Genomic DNA, 18,774 nt, shown 5'->3' with positions numbered 1-18,774 from the left:
TAAATTATCACAAAAAAAAACTATGTATCTGAATAGTTCCATTAGATGCTAGCTCTTGTGACTAGACCATATACTGACTACTCAGTATATAATAAGTACAGCAGCGTCATTATAATGTATGCTGCACTATAACTCGTCCTTCACTTCCGGCAATACGCCCGCCTATGAAACCAAATATCCGAGTCAGTCACATGATGTGACGGAAGAGGAGGACCCCTGAGAGCTGCAGCTTTACTTTCTACATCCGCCTGTAGAGAGCGCTGCAGCCACAGGCGTGTATGAGACGTGCACCCCGACGTGTCTGTACATGAAGGAGAGGCGAATGACAAAACGAGACGCCGGCCAGCAGAGGGCGCTGCAGCGACAGGTGTGTAGTAAGTGCGGAGCCCCCCGGTTTACCAGAGGGGAGCAGTTACAGAAGGCGGGTGCTGTACTCGGTATAGACAGCTGCTGTATCCAGAGAATGGCAGTGTTCTGCAACCTGTGTGAAACTACAACTCCCAGCATTCAGTGACAGTCATACAGTTTCATGCTAGGAGTTGTATCTTCACCATAGCTGGAGAGCTTCAGGTTGCAGATAGCACACTATTTATTAACCCATTAACGACCACAATTAAAATAGCTCCTCCCCCTTCTGTCATGGTTGTTTTGATATATACGTATAGTTTGGGGTGATCAGGGTGGGTTACGGGTAAATTTTTGGTGTTCTTTTACTTAATGTGTCTCAAAAGGTCGCAGAACTTTTAAACGTTAAATGTAATTTTTAGAATTTACCGTTTTTTCCTGTAACTAGAAATAGGAGCCATATTTACAGCACAAAATAACCCTCTATGGTGCGAGTAATCACAAGTCTGCTAAGGAGAGTCTAAGTCTAAATCAGGATCAGTTGGCGATCAGGGGAAATCTGTGGATTGCACGTTTGTCCTGTAGCATCCCCTGCTGGAGAAATGTGGTATTACATGAGCCCATTCAAATGACACTGTTCTCTGGAGCTGCCCTTTGCAGTAACTCTCTGTTCTAGCTAATACTCGGTGGTCTCTCACTCCGTGTCGTCCTCTATGACATCCATACTCCCATGGCCTATGAACAGTGTTTGTCCTAATGGTAAAACCCCTTTTAAGGAGCAATTCCTCCAAAAATAAAAGAAAAAGTCTTTACTGTACTGGTGGTTCAAGTCCTTGAGTTGTCCTGAAAGTCCACCAGTCAGCACGTGTTGATAAGGGCGCTTTCAGACGTGTCGGACAACGTCTACTGCGGATTATTCTGTGAATTCGCATATGTTGCATGCAGATTTTGTTGCGGATTAGCCGCAGTTTTCAGCCCATGCATTGTAAGGCGGAAATCCACGGTGAAAATCCACTGCTTCTCCGCAACAGAATAAGCATGACGCTGAATTGAAAATCCACTAAATGTGGATGAGGCTTTGAAAATCCCAGCCACTTGTGTTGTACTGTAAATTGCTGTGGATTTGTGATGGCGGAATCTGCACAGCCAATCCGCCACGTCTGAAGGTGCCGTTTATCATGTGTCCTGCATTTGGGGCTGCATGATTTACCGACGGTTCCAAGATCCCATAAACTGTGTTCTACGGTCCATAGTGCATCCGTATTTGATCCGTATATACGGATCCGTGAAAAAAGGGAGGCTGCAAATGTCACCAACGTCTTGCATAGCAACGCTTCCGTAAATACGGACGGTTTACGCCTGCACATCCATAGCCGTCCGTATTTATGGAAGCACCCATATGCCTGAGTGTCCCTGTCGTAATTACGGACAAGAATAGGACAGGTTCTATCATTTTTTTTCAGCCCGGACACCCATCTGTAAAAATACGGAAAGGTGTCCGTGGCCAATAGAAATGAATGGGTCCGTAATTACAGATGAAAAATACAGTTGTGTGCGGGGCCTTACTATTTAAGTTAGGAGGTAAAAACCTATCCGTTCAGTAATGACAATTGTCCTGAATCAAGAAGCACAGCAGTCCCAGTACACCAGTCTATAGCCATGGAAGCGCATAAGCCTGCTCAGGAGCTGTAGACACAAAACGGAAGAATATTTTAAATCAAAACCTATTGCATTTTTTATTTTAGGTGCGTTGGAGCAATACAAACTCTTGTTTGCAAAGGTGGACATAGCCTTTAGGGTCTGTTCACACGTAGCAAAAGAAGTGGCTGAAAATTACGGAACTGTTTTCAAGCGGACAGTGAAGCTTTTTTTCATGTGAAGCTTCTTTTGAGGCGTTTTTCATCGTGTCAATGGAAAATCGGCTCCGAAAACGCCTCAAGAAAATACACATTTTTGCAACGTTTTCTTAGCATTAACCCATGGTTATAATAAAAAATTTTTTTAAAGGGTCTTGCAATTGTTAAAAAAAAAAAAAAAAGACTCCAGCGACTGCAGTGGCGCTCAGGTTCGCACCTGTCCCCCCTCTTTAGCTTTGTGCATTGTACAGGACACCCGTAATGCATAGTACAGAGTAGTAAGCGTGGACTTCTCTGTTTATCTGTAACCACCACATCCTGCAGCTATGAATTATCCGAGCAGCAGTCTGTATCTGCTCTCTCAGCATTGCTGTGCGGGGGAACTGTCTTGTACAACACTCACACTGAGAAATGTTGGAAATATTTCTGTGCTATGGGCTGTCGTCCAGGCTGGTACTGCGTGGTGAATGTAGGGAACTCTGGATTCCAGATGAAAAATTCCAAGGATATATTCAACTACTTGTTGCAAAGTCACAAGATTTAAAGGGGAATTCCACAAGGGTAAGGACTCTTGTCAGTTGCCACCAATACATACCAGATTTGATACCTGTAATCCCCCCATTCCGCCTCACTGTTTATGGGACTGATGGAAACAGCCAAACGCTGTACTTAGCTGTTTCCATTATTCCCATAGACTTTGAATGAAGCGGCAGCCCGCATGCCCGAACACCACTCAATTCAATGTCCTCCACACTGCGGTCAAGCAGTGAGAAGAAACCGGGGGTTCAGGACCCCCCGTTATTGCGATTAGTGGGGCTCCCCAGTGATCAGACAATTATTACCTATTCCATCGATTGGTAATAATTGTCGATTCTGGGAATACCTCTTTAAGGCCTCATGCACACTGCAAACTCATGGTCTGTAGCACAGGCCCTACGGTTCCGTATTACGAGTGCCACTGTATGGTGCCTCTGTGCTGCACCATGTCCCCCCCTAGAAGCAATGTTTCCGGAGGAGAATACCTCCATAATACAGAATGTGATGGTACATGCCACCCTGTGTGCCTTCATATTACATAGTAGGCACACGTAGGTACAGTAGGGGCACAAGGATTTCTATGGGCGCTGATTTATGACTCTCTACTACACAGATTCATATTACTCCATGTGCAAATGGCCTAAAGTTAATGCAAGCGCAGAATGCACACGTATTCTCATCATCCATATTGTGCCTAATAATATAAAAAAATGTTGTTTTATTCTCAACAAATTAAAGATAAATTGAATCCAAAATAGATTTCTCAGTTTAAAATAAAATCTGGCTAAACTCCCACCCCAATAAGTATACATGGGGTCCATATCTACTGTCGGGTGAGCAGTCCGCATTTTCCAGGACTGCTGCAGGACTGTAGAACTTTCAGGTTTCCAGTGAAGGTTGTGTTGTAACTTTGTTGTGATTGAATTTATATTTCTGTTTGCAAATCCCTTTTATCTCCCTGGTTCCTTCCCCACATTCTGACAGGTTTCCTATAGAGAACAGTTTGGTAATAGTTTGGATGTCCGGAAATTCTGGGCTCTCACTACCAGGAAGAGATTTATTTTCTGCTTGATCCTTGCGTAAAGTTTTCTGCTGTAATGATTAACAGGAGGGTCCTTGAACTGTCTTTTTCACGGTTTTACAGATCGTCTGCATGTTTTCTGGCTGCGCTGCTCTTGTGCACACACACCAGTCTCTGCATGAGGATCCTGAATCATTTCAGCAGACAAGGTAAGCGGCTGACATTGCAGATCATGGATAACTGCCTAGAAACTTGCAGGAGGTGGATAGAGGACTGGCTTAGTAAGAAAGAGATATAGCAGGTCAAATTAGCTGCAGCCATTGTCCCAAAACTGCCAGATGATCATATTCTTCATATTACATTCCATATCCGCTGTGTACTTAAAGTGGACGTTCATCTTTTAGTGAACCTTGTCTTATATATTGTGAATACAGCACATACAGCAGGTCCCTGATATATTTTCCTTTACTAGTAGGAGCAAAGAGAACAATATCAAGGGGAAAAAAAAAATCTCTGTACTCTACCCAGGGTTGTTACTTAGATTTTTGGGGATTTTAATTTTCCTTCCTGGGTTTAATTTAAGCTTCCTGGGTTTTGCATTATTTATGTAATACGGCCATATTTGTAACATATATATTATGGCCGCATGACCCGGATCCCCTGGGGTTCCATGGATCTAAGTTTGGTTCTGTAGGGCCATCGGGAGTCTGGATTGCGGCCATAAGATGTATGTGTAAATGTAGCCTAAATCAGAGGCAGCAGCTGTTATACCACATTCTGTACCTGTTGTGCCATAACAAAATATAGGCTTCTGTAACCAGCGCTCTACCACTTCAATATGATATATTATATGCACTTTATGTAATAATGTTACTGTCTGAGCTGCTCCCTTTACAATTAAGAGTTATGCAGGAGTTAATATGCCGGGTATTGGAGAGTTCCCTATATATGCCCTGCAAGCACGACCATACATTTGGACGCCATTTATGCCAACCTGTTTGTTCAGTCACGCTCCGTTGATGATCCGTTGACAGCCTTTCTGATTGGTCCGTTTACAGAACCCGGGCTGCCATAAATTTCCCTATATTTATTTGACAGTGCAGTGGTGATCGGCAGATTGCTATCAGACTGCTAATATTGGTGAATTATAACTCAATGATTTCATATAATATATAAAACTAGGTCTCTACTTTAAAATGCCATCACTGTTCTTTTATAATGAGAAATGTTCCAATACGGCCTGATTCACGTCTGCATTCGGCATTTCCATTGCTCTGCTCTGTCATAGGTGAAGACCAACGAAAATACTGGAAGCACCAGATCCGTTGCATGATGGACAGCATCGGCGCCCGACAGAACCCATTGACCTTAATGGGTTCCATTGGAGTTCCGTCATGGTGTCCATCGTTTTACATGCTGCGCTATTTTGTCCAGCATTTTTGACCGGATCTATGACTAAGCCTCCAACACAGATGTGAACGAAGCCCAAGACTCTTCTTGATATATATTTTTTTGTCTTTCAGTCGATAATCGCCTGTCACGATGCAGCTGAGAGCCCTGTATTGCTTCCTCCTAGTTGGCGCTGTTGCAGTCTTTTGTAAAGAAAGCAAAGGACATATATCTGTTGTACTCCTTGGGGCTACTGGTGACTTGGCTAAGAAATATCTGTGGCAGGGTCTCTTCCAGTTGTATCTAAACGAGGTCAGTAGTGGCCATAGTTTTAGCTTCCATGGAGCTGCTCTGACTCCACCAGAAAAGGCTGAGACAATACTGTTTAATGCTCTGAAGTCTCTGAAGTGTCCTGCGGAAGTTAACCCAGATAGGTGTGCCCTTGTCAAAGACCAGTTTTTAAAACTTACCCGTTACAGACAGCTAAAGACTGCCGAAAATTATACAGCATTGCATCGGGACATATTGACTTCATTGGCTGAAGAGGGACTTCATGAGGCCGGCAGACTATTCTATTTGTCAGTTCCACCGTTTGCGTATGCCGATATAGCACAAAACATCAATGGCAGCTGTCGGCCGCCTCCCGGTGCGTGGCTGCGGGTAGTGCTGGAGAAACCTTTCGGTCATGACTATGAGTCTGCAGAGAAGCTGGCCAGTGTTATGCAGACCTACTTCAGAGAAGAAGAGATCTACAGGGTTGACCATTACTTAGGAAAACAGGTGAGATATCGCCAGCAATAATATTTCGTATTACCACTTGCTGCGCTGTATTTTATGACCGCCTGTAGACTAGAGTCCCTTGACCTCTACTGTACACAGCCGCCTGTAGTCGGTTGATGGATTTGTAGCGCAAGGGATAGGACATTGACAGCCCTACGTGAATATTATTGGGACATTCCTTCATATACGGTGATTGCTATGTAAGCAGTTTCTTAATATATTTATGCAGGTTCACCAAACCTTTGTTAATGATCCATGTAACAGAGACTCTACATGTGGTTGCCGAGCACCTGCGGTATGGGAACAAGTAGACACAGAACTGTACATGGGATCAATGACCCCAGTGACGGCCACATTTTATGGGAAGCTCCGCAGCAGTTTAACCCCAGTGAATGTTTCCTGAAAGAGATATGTCTGATTTTGGGGTAAAATTCACAGATTTATAGAACAATTACACAGCCTTTCCGTAGCAGAAGTGTCTATACATCTAAGGTCCTGTTCACATCACGATTTTTTGGCTGGTAAAAGCTCCCAACGTAAACATTAAATGTAGGCTGAAACGTATACCTAACAGTGGCATCAGTCACCCGTAGATTATTATGGAATCCATTTAACGGATACGCCATGAGCTTTTCAAGATGCATACGTCACCCATAGGCTTTCATGTTTTAAAATATAAAAAATCGTACCCTGCAATATACATTTTTAAAGGGATCCTGTTCTACTACGCTATTCCATACCTAATAAAACCAAGGAACGTATACCGACGCATACCAGCCTGACCAAGGCCAATAGGATATTCTTTTGGCCTCCGTCGGGCTAATGGAGCCCTATGGTCACACTTGGCTTGTACATCAGGAGCTTTCCTGGCGTACATGCTAAATTTAAGACAAAAACGTGATGCGACCAGGACCTAAACCAGAATATAGTGCTAGCCAAGAATTATAGAATACTACGTCTCCTCTACAACAAACTTCTTTGAGGTAAAAATGAGATCAGGGATCCTCAGGAATGGCAAATATTTGCCAACAAGATCTTTAACTGTTTTTATTGTAGACTGTTCAACAGATTCTTCCTTTCCGGCGACGGCACCAAAAACACCTAGATCTGATATGGAACAGACACCATGTCGAGAGAGTGGAGATTGTAATGAAGGAAACAGTTGATGCAAAAGGTATTTGGAAACGTATTACATTTTTCACTCCTTCTTTTTGTTTTGGAGAAAACTGAGCCATAGCGAGTGGCACCAACTTGGTTGTATAATGGTCATCCCAGGCAGCTAGGTGACATTGAGCCCATTAAAGGCTAATGGAAGGGGTTGTCTGAGATTTTAAACAGTGCCACTTTTGTCCATAGGTTTTGTCTGGTATTGCAGTTCAGCCTCATTATGTACAAGTGTGGTGCTGTTTCTCTAAAAAAAAAAAAAATCTGACCCTTTTTCCAATAGACAACCCTGTTCACAAATAATGGTACCGATGTGCCAGATTACACGTGTGCCATTAAGAAAGTGTTACCATGTGAGTGTCTATGAGGACCAAACTGCTTTAATAGATTAGCCACTGTAAAAAGAGGTATCCATCTGAAAAGGACATGAGGGGGGAGAACTGGGAGTCCCGTCAGTAAACTGCTCTCAGCCAGCGAGTATTGCTGGGACTGTTCTCATCCCCCTAATGTCCTTCTCAGTTGGATGCTTGCACATCACCATCATATTAAAATATAGAACCCTTTAAATGCAGGACATGTTTCCAAGCCCACCTATTATTACTTTCGGGCCATAACATTAAATTACTTGACTGGAGATCTTTAAAGGGGTTGTCCACTTTTGAAAAACAATCAAGCAATACCTATTAAATATTTATTCAAGTATTTTTTAAATATACTCACCGTCTCAAAGTTGCAGATGTCTTCTAATTCCGTCTAGTGTCACGTGACTCCGCCACCGTCTGAGCTTTTTCTTCCACTGACGTCTCGTTCGGTCTTCTTCAATCCTGAATTCCGGACAAGCTCCTCTTCCGGTCTTCTTGCTTCATTTCTTCTGAATGACATCTTCTTCCCCGTGCGCCGACGTATGCGCAGTAACCTACAATATTTTGCGCAAGTTTATTGCGCCTCTGTTTGAGGCATCCTAAGCCTCCTCAATACCCGCCCCGTTCTTTGATAGATTACGCCTCAATGCGAGCACGATTTTATTTTCATTCATGTTATCCCTCAGTGCCCGTGCGCCCCGCAAAGATGGTATCTACAGTGATAATGGCACTGAGGGATAACATGAATGAAAATAAAATCGTGCTCGCATTGAGACGTAATCTAATAGAGAATGGGGCGGGTATTGAGGAGGCTTAGGATGCCTCGAACACAGAAGCAATGTACAAACTTTTAATGCTTTCATTGCGCATTTGTAAAATATTGTAAACCACAATATAAAAAATACAGCGTAAAGCTGATTTAGTTAAATAAAATTATTTAAACTATAGTCAGGGGACAAAATTACAAGGCCGCAGCATTGCAATGAAAAAAAAAAGTAGTGAAAAAGCCCTTTGTAAATATGAATTCTCTTTACCGTTCAGGTCGCACCAGCTTTTATGAAGAATACGGTGTTATACGGGACGTTATCCAGAACCACTTGACAGAAATTTTGACCTCTGTTGCCATGGAAATTCCCCGCAACCTCAGTAACTCGGATGATGTCCTCAGAGCGAAGTTAGAATTACTGGGTTCCCTTCAGCCCCCAGAGCACAACAGTGCAGTCGTTGGTCAGTATCAGAACTACTTGCCGCAGGTGAGAGAGGAAATGGAGACAAACCAAAATTATTTCACCAACACACAGACGTTTGCGGGTGAGTTGCTATTATAAAACCTCTCTATAGTTCACCGATGATACATTTTGAAGAGAATCTGTCATCAAACAGACTCCTTTTAGTAAAGAGCATGCATAAGATGCTTATGGTGCTGTTGGACCTGCGGAACGGTGCCATGAATTCTTGTTACTGGGAATTTGAAAGTGGGCACCATATGCTAACTACGGCACTTCTCGATTGGCCAAGAAGGATCACATAGTCATGACTTTTTTTGGCACACAAGTGTTTTTGCCGCAACCACACGATACCTTACAGGGCAGCCACATGGAGCTTAAATTATCTGTAGCACTCCTGTCATCCTGTCAACATACATAGGCTGTTATATAAAGGTGCCCATACATGTTAAATCAGTTATCCAAGCCCGCTGCTTTCAGCAGGACCAGTTGACCATCTAATGTGTGTGGGGGTATCCCGACTCCCCCCGACGGCAGATTTTGGGGGAAAGAAAGATCGGGTATGTTGGATTTTAGCATTCCTGATCCTTTGTTCGGCCAAAGATGCCTGGTAGCAACCTCTTCCCCTTTCACCAATGAGTAAGCGTGCATGCTTGGCCACGCGTGCATGTTTCTGGAGGGATGGCGAGGAATAGCTGTCAGTCTAAGGGCTCAGGCCGCCTGTAGTCTGCTTCCCATTCACGGACATTGTGCTATCATTAACAGTACTAGTACTTTGTAGTCTCAGGGCATGGAGAGGAAATTCCATGCAGCTCCATATATATTATCTGAATGCTGATAGTATTTCTTTTAAATCTACTAGCCCGCCTACTGTATGTTTCTTCATCTCTATTTGTACAGAATTTCTCAAGAACAGTCCCCAGCAAGAAACCGGAAGAAATTACTAAATATAAAAGAAAAAAAAGTCCTAGTTATTTGAGCGAGCTTTCCTTGTGATATCCGTGTGTGCTCTGATATCTGATCATGTAGAAGATCTTGCGTCACGGTCCAGTGTGACCACAATGCAAATATATGTAGTACAACAATGTAGTGTAGAAACAATTACCTGTATTCAGATCCTGCCTTATAGGAATAGTCCTAAAATACACTACAGACCATAAATACTAAATATGGTTTTTAAAGTGCATGAAAAGTATGTCGAAAAAGGGTTAATAGTGGGAGCTACGTGTTCCCACTATATAGCCTCTGAAGGGGAAAATGGGTAACTGCACACTACTACCGCCCCTTCCTTGAAATAAATGGGAATACATATAATTGACCTAAACTCTTGAGCCTATTACCTGGAGATAGGAGGGGATTCCCTCGCCCTTCATCGTATATATGACTAATTAAATGAGTAGGTGGTAGCAGTGTAGCCCGACAAACTTTGTTTTCGGCGGAGCTATGCAGTGTGTGCCTGCTTGTTTACCTCTTTATAAGCCGCTTTCATATAACCATTTGTGACAGATGCACTTGAAAGAGGACCTTTTAGCTCTCCGTACATGTCTGTAGCAGAATTTAGTAAACTTTCCATGAAATAACCGTGCTTTTAATGAACTCTGCATTGTGCCTTTCCTCTGTTATTCCTCCTGGAAACTTATGGATAAGTTCACAACTGGGCGTTACCATTTCCCTTGTCAAAGAATGTGTCCCTACACTGTCTGACACAGTTGGCACTGATTATACAGTTTAGAGTGGGTAGGGACACGCACCATTGCCAATGGGAATGGTAACACCCAGATGTCTTATTTATTCATATATTTCCAGGAGGAACAACAGAGGAATGGCACAATGTAGCCTTTTAACAAAAGATGCTTCAGAATTGTTGTTTCCTGGGGAATAAAAGCAATTACTAAAACAGACATGTCAGGAGAGCGGACAGGTCCTCTTTAAGAAATATATTGTACTTGTGTTTGAGGCATTGATGTTTTGACTCTTAATCTACATTTTAAAGGTGTCCTTGTTTACATTGACAATGCTCGATGGGAAGGAGTGCCCTTTCTCCTGGTATCTGGAAAAGATTTGGACGAGAGGACATCTTATGTCAGAGTGGTCTTTAAAGATAATTCTTTTTGTGTCCAAAAAGAATCTAAGGAAGAAACTGTAAAAAGTTCATGTCAACCCAAACAGATCGTCTTCCACATTGGAAATGGGGACCTGAATTTTCCAGCTGTTCTAGTAACACGGAGTCTTTTTAAGCCAAGCCTTCCCTTCAGCCAATGGGAGGAAGCATCAGAAGTCCCAAACATCTCTTTTTTTGGTCAACCTATCTCTGATTTCTACGTACACCGTCCAATTCAAGAAAGAGATGCTTATACTGTGCTGATATCGAATATTTATCGTGGAAGAAAGGGGTCCTTCGTCACAACAAAGAACCTGCTAGCGTCCTGGAGGTTCTGGACTCGGCTTCTGGAGAGTCTGGCCAACGGGACACCTAGGATCTACCCAGGAGGATCCGAAACCGGGACTTTGCTAGACTTTGTAATAGAACAGAGGGGGCTACGTTTCCTTACAAATGAGCATTTAGAGATTATGGGTATGGACCAAAAAACAAATGCATTTGCTTCTGCCCAGTCCATCTTCCTTGGCAACACCATGGTGTCTAACTGGGCAGAGCCACTCATACAAAAATTAGCACAAGATATACAAACAGCCGCGGAAGAGGCCGTCAAGAGCAAAGGAACTTTCCACTTGGCCCTCTCTGGAGGCTCGAGTCCTGTTGCTTTGTTTCAAAGGTTGTCTAAGCACCACTACGGGTTCCCCTGGAAACATACCCATCTGTGGATGGTTGATGAGAGGTGTGTGCCATTCACAGACACCGACTCTAACTTTGGTAGCCTTGAGCGGCATCTCCTGCAGCATGTGAGGGTCCCCTATGTGAATATACACCCCATGCCCGTGTACAAGAACCAAAGACTCTGTGCTGAGGAGGACAATGGCACGAAGGACTATGCACAAGAAATCTCTGCTCTTGTCAGCAATTCAAGCTTCGACCTGGTGCTATTGGGCTTGGGTAATGACGGCCACACAGCCTCCATCTTCCCTGGTTCCCAGGATGGCATCACAGGAGATAAACTTGTGGTATTCTCAGAAAGTCCATTAAAACCCATAAACAGGATGAGTCTTAGCCTCCCACTCATCAATAAAGCCCAGAGAGTTCTTGTTCTTGTCTTAGGTAAAGGGAAGCATGATATTATTACACTGATCAGCCGAGCAGGGAGTCAGCCCAATAAATGGCCAGTGTTTGGTGTAAAGCCCGCTTCTGGCCAGTTGGTCTGGTACATTGATTATGATGCCATGTTTAGATAAAATGCCTTGACACTCTCATCCCCAAGTGCCTTATATTTGGTCCCGTTCACACTTTGCAGAGGGAGGGCTTATCTTCTGGTACTGTATTTTAGGATAGACGGGATTAAAATGTTTTTGAACTCCCATTCGCGCACAACATTAGTGAACACTGAAGTTTTGAAAGCCTTTTTTTTTTTTTTTTTTTTTTTTTTACTTCTGCATAACTTCTCCTTGGTACTAAGGTAACTTTACTGCCCCCAATTGATCTTCAATGGGAACCTCACTGGGACTCATGCATATAGTATGGAAGCTCCACAATACTGGAAAGAACTGGGTAGAATTGCCTGGACTATGTAAATGTAAATCCATGTAAACTTGGATGTAAAAATTTATACTGCTTTATATTGATATGCCCCCTATTATATTTGGAAGTTATTAGTCAAATATATAAGTATCTGAACATTTTTGCCCTCACCTATGTGTTCTCACAGAAGAATGACATTCTATCTAGTTGCAAACGTTTTACTAGTAAATATTACACATTGTCCATTGTAATCAATGGGCATTCCTTGTATTTCATTGCGGCCCCATTCAAGTATATGGTGGGAACCCCTTCTCCAAGGATGTCCAAAGATCACTAAGATCAATGCACTGCCCACTTTTGCTTTGAAGACCACTGGGGTCGCTACATAGCAACTGGTAACCCCTGTGAACCCCCTATGATTAAACTTTTTGACATGAATCTATAATGACATGACAAAAGTTTTAGGGCCTGTTAATGTCTGAGTTGGTGTTTCCGTTGTTCTGCTCAGTCAGCGGAGCAGAACAATGATAATACCGAAAGCGCCGGTTCTGTTGTACGGCGGACCATACCGGCGACCGACAGAACACCTTGACTTTAATGGGTTCCGTTGAGCTGTCTGTGATTTCTGCTATTGTTTCCGGTATTTTTGGCCACATCTGCGATGGGGACCCCTAACGGAGCATCCAATGCAGATGTGAACAGGCCCAAAACTAGAGCTACACTTTAATGTTGTTTGCCTATGGGATTACATATAATGAGCTGAATGGCCTGAGCATTCTTGTTTCTGCTCATGTGCTGATTTTGAAGTGGACCACTGAATGATAATGACTACTGAATATTTCAGGTTTTTGATTCTACTGGCGAAAGGAGAATCCACAAATGAATGGTACAATGTTCTCCAGTTGACTTCACTTGTGGCACTTTTGTTTATTTTTCTGCACATTTTTGCCATTGTTTTTTCTTCTTTTTTTTTTCTTCAAAAAATAAAACAAAGGCAGTAAGATATTTTCCTGTTATTTTTACACAAAAAAAAAAAAGCTGTGGAAACGCCATGTGTGAACATACCCTTATAATACATTTTTTTTCATCGGCAGATCCTCTTTTTGTAATATGTGAGTCTGTGTGTAGTTTGTACCTGAATAAATTGGAAAAAAAATATTTTCAAGTCAAATTTTGACTATTGTGTTTTTGCATTTGGAAGGAATATCATTGATGGAACGCGTGAGTTTTCTTAATAATTTATAGTAGGAGACACATCCTCCCATATATAACGTCACCGACATTTCAGGAGTCTGTAGGTACAGATTGTCTGGCGCCGTAGACTCCACCCATCAAGTAGGCCACACCTTAAGTCATTTATGGCTTTAAAATATTTGTCTACTCCTACGATATAAAGCACAAAATTGCGGTGCGGTTCTGACATTATCTAGCGCCCTCTGCAGTCTTCCCCTTACTTACCTCCTCTTGTGAGTGCCTAGTTAATATTTAGAAACATATGATTTACATATGAATATACACACTATTCAGTGTATTATGTAAATTATCCCTTCAGCAAGTGTCCTACACCGACGGTCACCTATAGGCATAGGTCTACTGTCCCTATATGTAAATCCGGCCCTGCTCAGGTGTCTTAAAGTGTTGCATCAAATGTCTCCAACATATTAAAGACCTGCACCAAGTTATAGGTGTATACCAGCTACGAGGTGGGGTAAGGAAGAGAAATGTATGTGACATGCGCAGCAAGATATATAATACAAATTATGCAGCATTCCCCATTTGGATCATTTAGGCCCATAGTTGTTAATGAGAAATTCATGCCTCTTTTGACACTATTGATGATTTTTACCCTAGGTTCAGGAAATATTTACTCCAACTTGACAAATTATATTTTCTCCAAGTCCGATGTATCAGTTACACTCTTCTGCCACAAGGTGGTGCTGCTTCACTACTTGTTCAAAAACCAAGGCTGTTAAACTTTGTAATATTTCAGTCAGTTTGTCAAGGCCAAAATAGTAATTATAGGCAACACGGGGACTCTGCATCACTGGGGCGTTGGGTTAGAATCGAACCTACTATATAATCAACGTATATGTTGCTTATATACCGCCAACATATTCTCAAGCGCTGTACAGAAATGATCATCATACACGTCAGTTGCTCTCAGACACACTAGGGCCAATTTCATAAGTTAATAGGCTTCCTATCAGTATGTTTTTGGAGTATGGGAGGATACCCATGCAAACCCGGGGAGAATATACACATTCCATGCAGATGTTGTCCTTGGTCAGATTAAAGCCCAGGACTCCAGCCCTGCAAGAAAACAATGCTGCACTCTTGTTTTTTATTTTATAAATATTAATTATTGTACATTTTATAATTATATCCTGCAGCTCTCCGATGCCCAGCCAACCCAACTTCACGCATTTTCTTCTAAAAACTCTGCTCTACCTTCTAACTTATCTGACCGGTAAGCAGAGGCAGGCTGAGAATGGTTTGGGCCCCTCCTGAATAAGGGAGGCCTCCCCTCTAGCAGTCTAAGTCCATCCATGTATTACATGGTTGGCGACTGCTAGGTGCCAGGTGTGGCCTCGCCAGGCAAGAACAGCTGAGAGTCAGGAGTAAGAGTAGCCGGACCTGCAGCGATCAGCTTATCACTAGACCGGCTTCGAATTAAAAAAAGGAATTCACCTTGTTAGACATGTTGTATGAGACTAGGAAACATAACGGCTTCTTTTAAGAAACAGGGCTACTATTGTCCATTAGCTGTGCCGGGGTATTGCTGCTCAGCCCCATTCCAGCCACTTTCAAATCCGTCTACAGAATCACTCCTACCCTCCAACCACTAGGGGGTGCCAATATTCCAGGATGTAATAAACGCACGTGTTAAACTTTTTAATACTTTGTCAGCAATAATTTTAAACTACACACACAGATCATTATTGTTATTGTTACTTTCTATAAAAAAAAACACTTCAGCCCATGTGTGATACTTAAGTATTTTTTGGATAAAAACAAAAACAGGAAGGGTAAAGTAAGGCCTCTTTTACACTGCGTTTTATCCGTAAATATTACGAATATGCCGGGAGAGCTCCTGACATTCTCGTTAAACCTGTTTATAGGGCACCGTGTAGGGATATTCTATCCAGAGGCATCTAGTAAAAAAAAAAAAAGTATACATTTAACGAATGCAATAATAGCTTATGAGTGATGGACGCAACTATATGAAACCCCCATATCTAGCCTAGCGCACATTCACCATACCCAACCGAGCAGCGCTCGACTATCCCCTCTGTGCTGCAAGACCTTTAAAGCAGCCCACCTGCTTTTAACCTCTGCCCGGGAAAGCTACCGGCTGTAGCACGGGCCCTGTTTTTGTTGGTCGGCACGGTCCTGAGTAGAGTTTCCCCATGGTCACTATACCCAAACTATACCCTCTCTGTGTCTCCTCCTGGGGAAGCCTCAGTGGCGTAACTGGCCATTTATGAGCAGTTGGGTCACTAGAGCTTACACCGAGCGGATACCCTGCGACACAGGGGGGGGGGGGGGGATTGTCGGGCTGCCGTGCACGTGGGTAAGGTTACCGTGCGCTAGGCTGGGCGGGTGTGGGATTTTCTGGCACAATTGTGTGGGAGCTTCTAAGGCTGCGTTACCGGTTGGAGCGGAGTATCTTGAGCAGCTGGCACGAGGGACCTTGTAGCCGACGTATCTCGCTGTATGTCTCTACAGTGAGGTACAATGAAATTCTCCTGGCGTATACAGCCGAGAGACGGCTCAAAATGCTGTACGAAAGTGGCCTAGACGTAATGCTGCGAAATGTATTTCAAAGGTTTTTTTAAAGTATTTTTGAAAAAAAATCCTGTCCCAAAAAGCTTAGTGTTCTTTTTGATCCTGTTTAAAAACCTCAATAAACTGTATGCGGACGGAAGGAGAACACATTAATCAATGACAATCAGTTTTTATCTTATTGTGTTTTGTTTTTTCTTCGCAACTTGAAAATAAATTTCCCAAAGTTACCTCTTTCATGCGCAGTGATACTGTGGTTAGTAAATCAGGTATTGGTACTTTTGCCAGTGTGGGCAGGTGCCAAGTCCTGCTGGAAAATGAAATCAGCATCTCCATAAAGCTTGTCAGCAGAGGGAAGCATGAAGTGCTGGGAAATGTCCTGGTAGATGCTGCGCTGACTCTGGACTTAATATAACACCAGCAGATGACATGGCCCCCCATCACTGACTGTGGAAACTCCACACTGGACCGCAAGCAACTTGGAGTGATGCTTCTCCACTCTCCCTCCAGACTCTGGGAACTTTCATCTAAAAACAGGACTTTGGACACTGAACACAGACCAGTCCTTTTAAAGGCTTAGGAAACCTTTGCAGTTGTTTTGTGTTGATTCGCTGATTAGAGCGTGACATCAGGAGTCTACAATCTTCAACTTTTACCCAATATTAACATTTTCTGGGAGACTAAATTTGGTGTTTTTATTAACCGTTAGCCATAATCATGAACATTAAAATAAAAAATGCTGGAAATAGATCACTCTGTGTGCAATGAATCTATAGAATATATGAGTTTCACTTTTTGAATTGAATTACTGAAATAAATTAACTTTTTGATTATATGCTAATTCATTGAGAAGTACTAGTATATAATATAATATATCGGGGCTTGCTTCTATCCAACTGGATTAAATGGACAGTTCTTATCCCATTTGGCTATAGAGGTCATGGTCATATCGTTCAGGAGTCTTCAACAGCCACCCGCATTTGACAGCCACCCGCATTTGACAGCCACCCGCATTTGACAGCCATCCGCATTTGACAGCCATCCGCATTTTCGGCCCGTGCACCCATACAAAGTATAGAAGCACGGTCCGTAAAAAGCAAAAGATAGGACATGTCCTATCTATTGCGGAGGCTTTCTACGGCCCAGACACCTTCCCACATCTATACGGGAAGGTGTCCGTGGTCAATAAAAATGAGTTTGTAATTGCGTACCGTAATTACGGTCCTAAATTACGGACGAAACCTACGGTCGTGTGCATGGGGCCTAGTCTAGGCTCAAACCACACTATATTCAGTGTCTATGCTGGGCAATTCCTCCAATATGTACGCCTAATGTGCCCATAGACTGTCATTAGCCAAATGTTCTGGAATAAAGTCATATAAGTCTGGGGCATACTTTTGGTGAAACATTTCAAATGGTCCTGCTAAACTGATTGCCCGAGCGCAATGTGAATGTAATTGTTAAAGCATACAGGGATTTTTAGCATTATTCTAGTATTATGGCATTAACAGTAAATCAGCACCTTGTTTTTCTGAACCTAATATTTTAGCATGTCTTATGGTCCAGTTATAGTCCTAAACTGAATTGTTGTTGTTATAAGCCTCCATAAAATGGAAACCTATATGGGAGTGGAGTTACAAAGTGCATACACGGAAATCACAGAAACACAGAGAAAACCGGATGGGCTCGAGTAAATGCTTCGCCAAATGTACAATTTGTATTTTTTTATTAACACTAAATGTTCACCATATTTAATATACATTGCTCCCCACAGAATATAGCTTCACATTATAGTCATATAGTTACATGATAATAATCTGTCTGCATGCAACCACCACTAGAGGGAGCTCACTGACTATATCTTTATATATCTAGCATTGAACAGTGAAGAACCCCTAGTGGTTGTTACCGGCCAGTCATACCCTTCTCATCATGGGTCCCATATTAGTCACATGGCCTGTCTCTATGGTAGGTTCGCCACTGGGAGTTACCCTTTAAAGGGATAAAAACTGCTTTAGACACTACATATTGCTGTTTGGATTAGACTTCTTTTCTTGGTGGGACTTTGTCAGCTCCGTATATAATATTTCATCAAAGGGATTACAAACTCTGTTAGACATTAGATGATGAAGTAAACATGTAGTTATTATTTACAGTGATTGATGCAAAGTTCACAAATTCCCTTGCATATAATGTATCTAGTAGACAGAATATAGCAAAATGGGCTGCCAGTTCCAAAATCCAGTGCTGGCTGGAAAGTGACAGTAAGACAAAGTGGTCTACGTACAAATGAGCGCAGTGTAATAACAGCGGTGCGGGCTGGAAACAGAGTGTTCCTATGATGGCATTAAGTGAACCACTGCTTCCATTTCACTGCAGCTCCAGGGTGAGATTTAGCAGATGGAGTAGCATAGATTGGATGATTGTCATGCAAGGATTTGGTTAAACTTTGTGAAATGCCGGCTGTTTTGTTGGGCTGTAGCTGATGAGCAGAAACGGTGGAGAGATTATATATTTATACTAGGCTTATAGTGAACATGTGGTTTGGAGCCAATTAATATTACAGAATTGCATAACTATCAATTCCCTAGTATAATGCGATTATCGAAACATTGGCTAGATCCAATAATCACTGCAGGGATGTGAGGGAGCAAATTTTATGCTGTTTTCACTTATTTTT

General features: G+C 42.5%; 1 protein-coding gene across 4 annotated transcripts; it reads left to right on the top strand.

Moving 5' to 3' along the window:
* Window positions 1–240: 240 nt before the first annotated feature.
* On the top strand, window positions 241–16,148 carry LOC142661941 (GDH/6PGL endoplasmic bifunctional protein-like). Of its 4 annotated transcripts, none has more exons than XM_075839678.1 (6): window positions 241–367; window positions 3,883–3,968; window positions 5,283–5,928; window positions 6,985–7,102; window positions 8,496–8,765; window positions 10,674–16,148. In XM_075839678.1, exons 3-6 carry the CDS (start codon window positions 5,302–5,304, stop codon window positions 12,026–12,028), a joined length of 2,370 nt encoding a protein of 789 aa, XP_075695793.1. In that variant the 5' UTR covers window positions 241–367; window positions 3,883–3,968; window positions 5,283–5,301; the 3' UTR covers window positions 12,029–16,148. The 4 variants fall into 4 exon arrangements, with proteins under 4 accessions (XP_075695793.1, XP_075695794.1, XP_075695795.1 ...); XM_075839679.1 differs by having other exon boundaries at window positions 241–374; XM_075839680.1 differs by lacking the exon at window positions 241–367 and adding an exon at window positions 395–437.
* Window positions 16,149–18,774: the final 2,626 nt, after the last annotated feature.

This window comes from Rhinoderma darwinii, chromosome 10 (assembly GCF_050947455.1).
Source record: "Rhinoderma darwinii isolate aRhiDar2 chromosome 10, aRhiDar2.hap1, whole genome shotgun sequence".
NCBI lineage: Eukaryota > Metazoa > Chordata > Amphibia > Anura > Rhinodermatidae > Rhinoderma > Rhinoderma darwinii.
The sequence above is the reverse complement of the archived record's forward strand: the minus strand, read 5'-3'. Positions and strand labels throughout refer to the sequence as shown.

What these genes read in the sequence shown, in the direction of transcription:
- LOC142661941 (XM_075839678.1), top strand. Translation starts at nt 5,302, where the DNA reads ATGCAGCTGAGAGCCCTGTATTGCTTCCTCCTAGTTGGCGCTGTTGCA. An exon ending in GGAAACAGTTGATGCAAAAG is followed by an intron (nt 7,103 to 8,495) that starts GTATTTGGAAAC and finishes TTTACCGTTCAG; the next exon opens with GTCGCACCAGCTTTTATGAA. An exon ending in CAACACACAGACGTTTGCGG is followed by an intron (nt 8,766 to 10,673) that starts GTGAGTTGCTAT and finishes TACATTTTAAAG; the next exon opens with GTGTCCTTGTTTACATTGAC.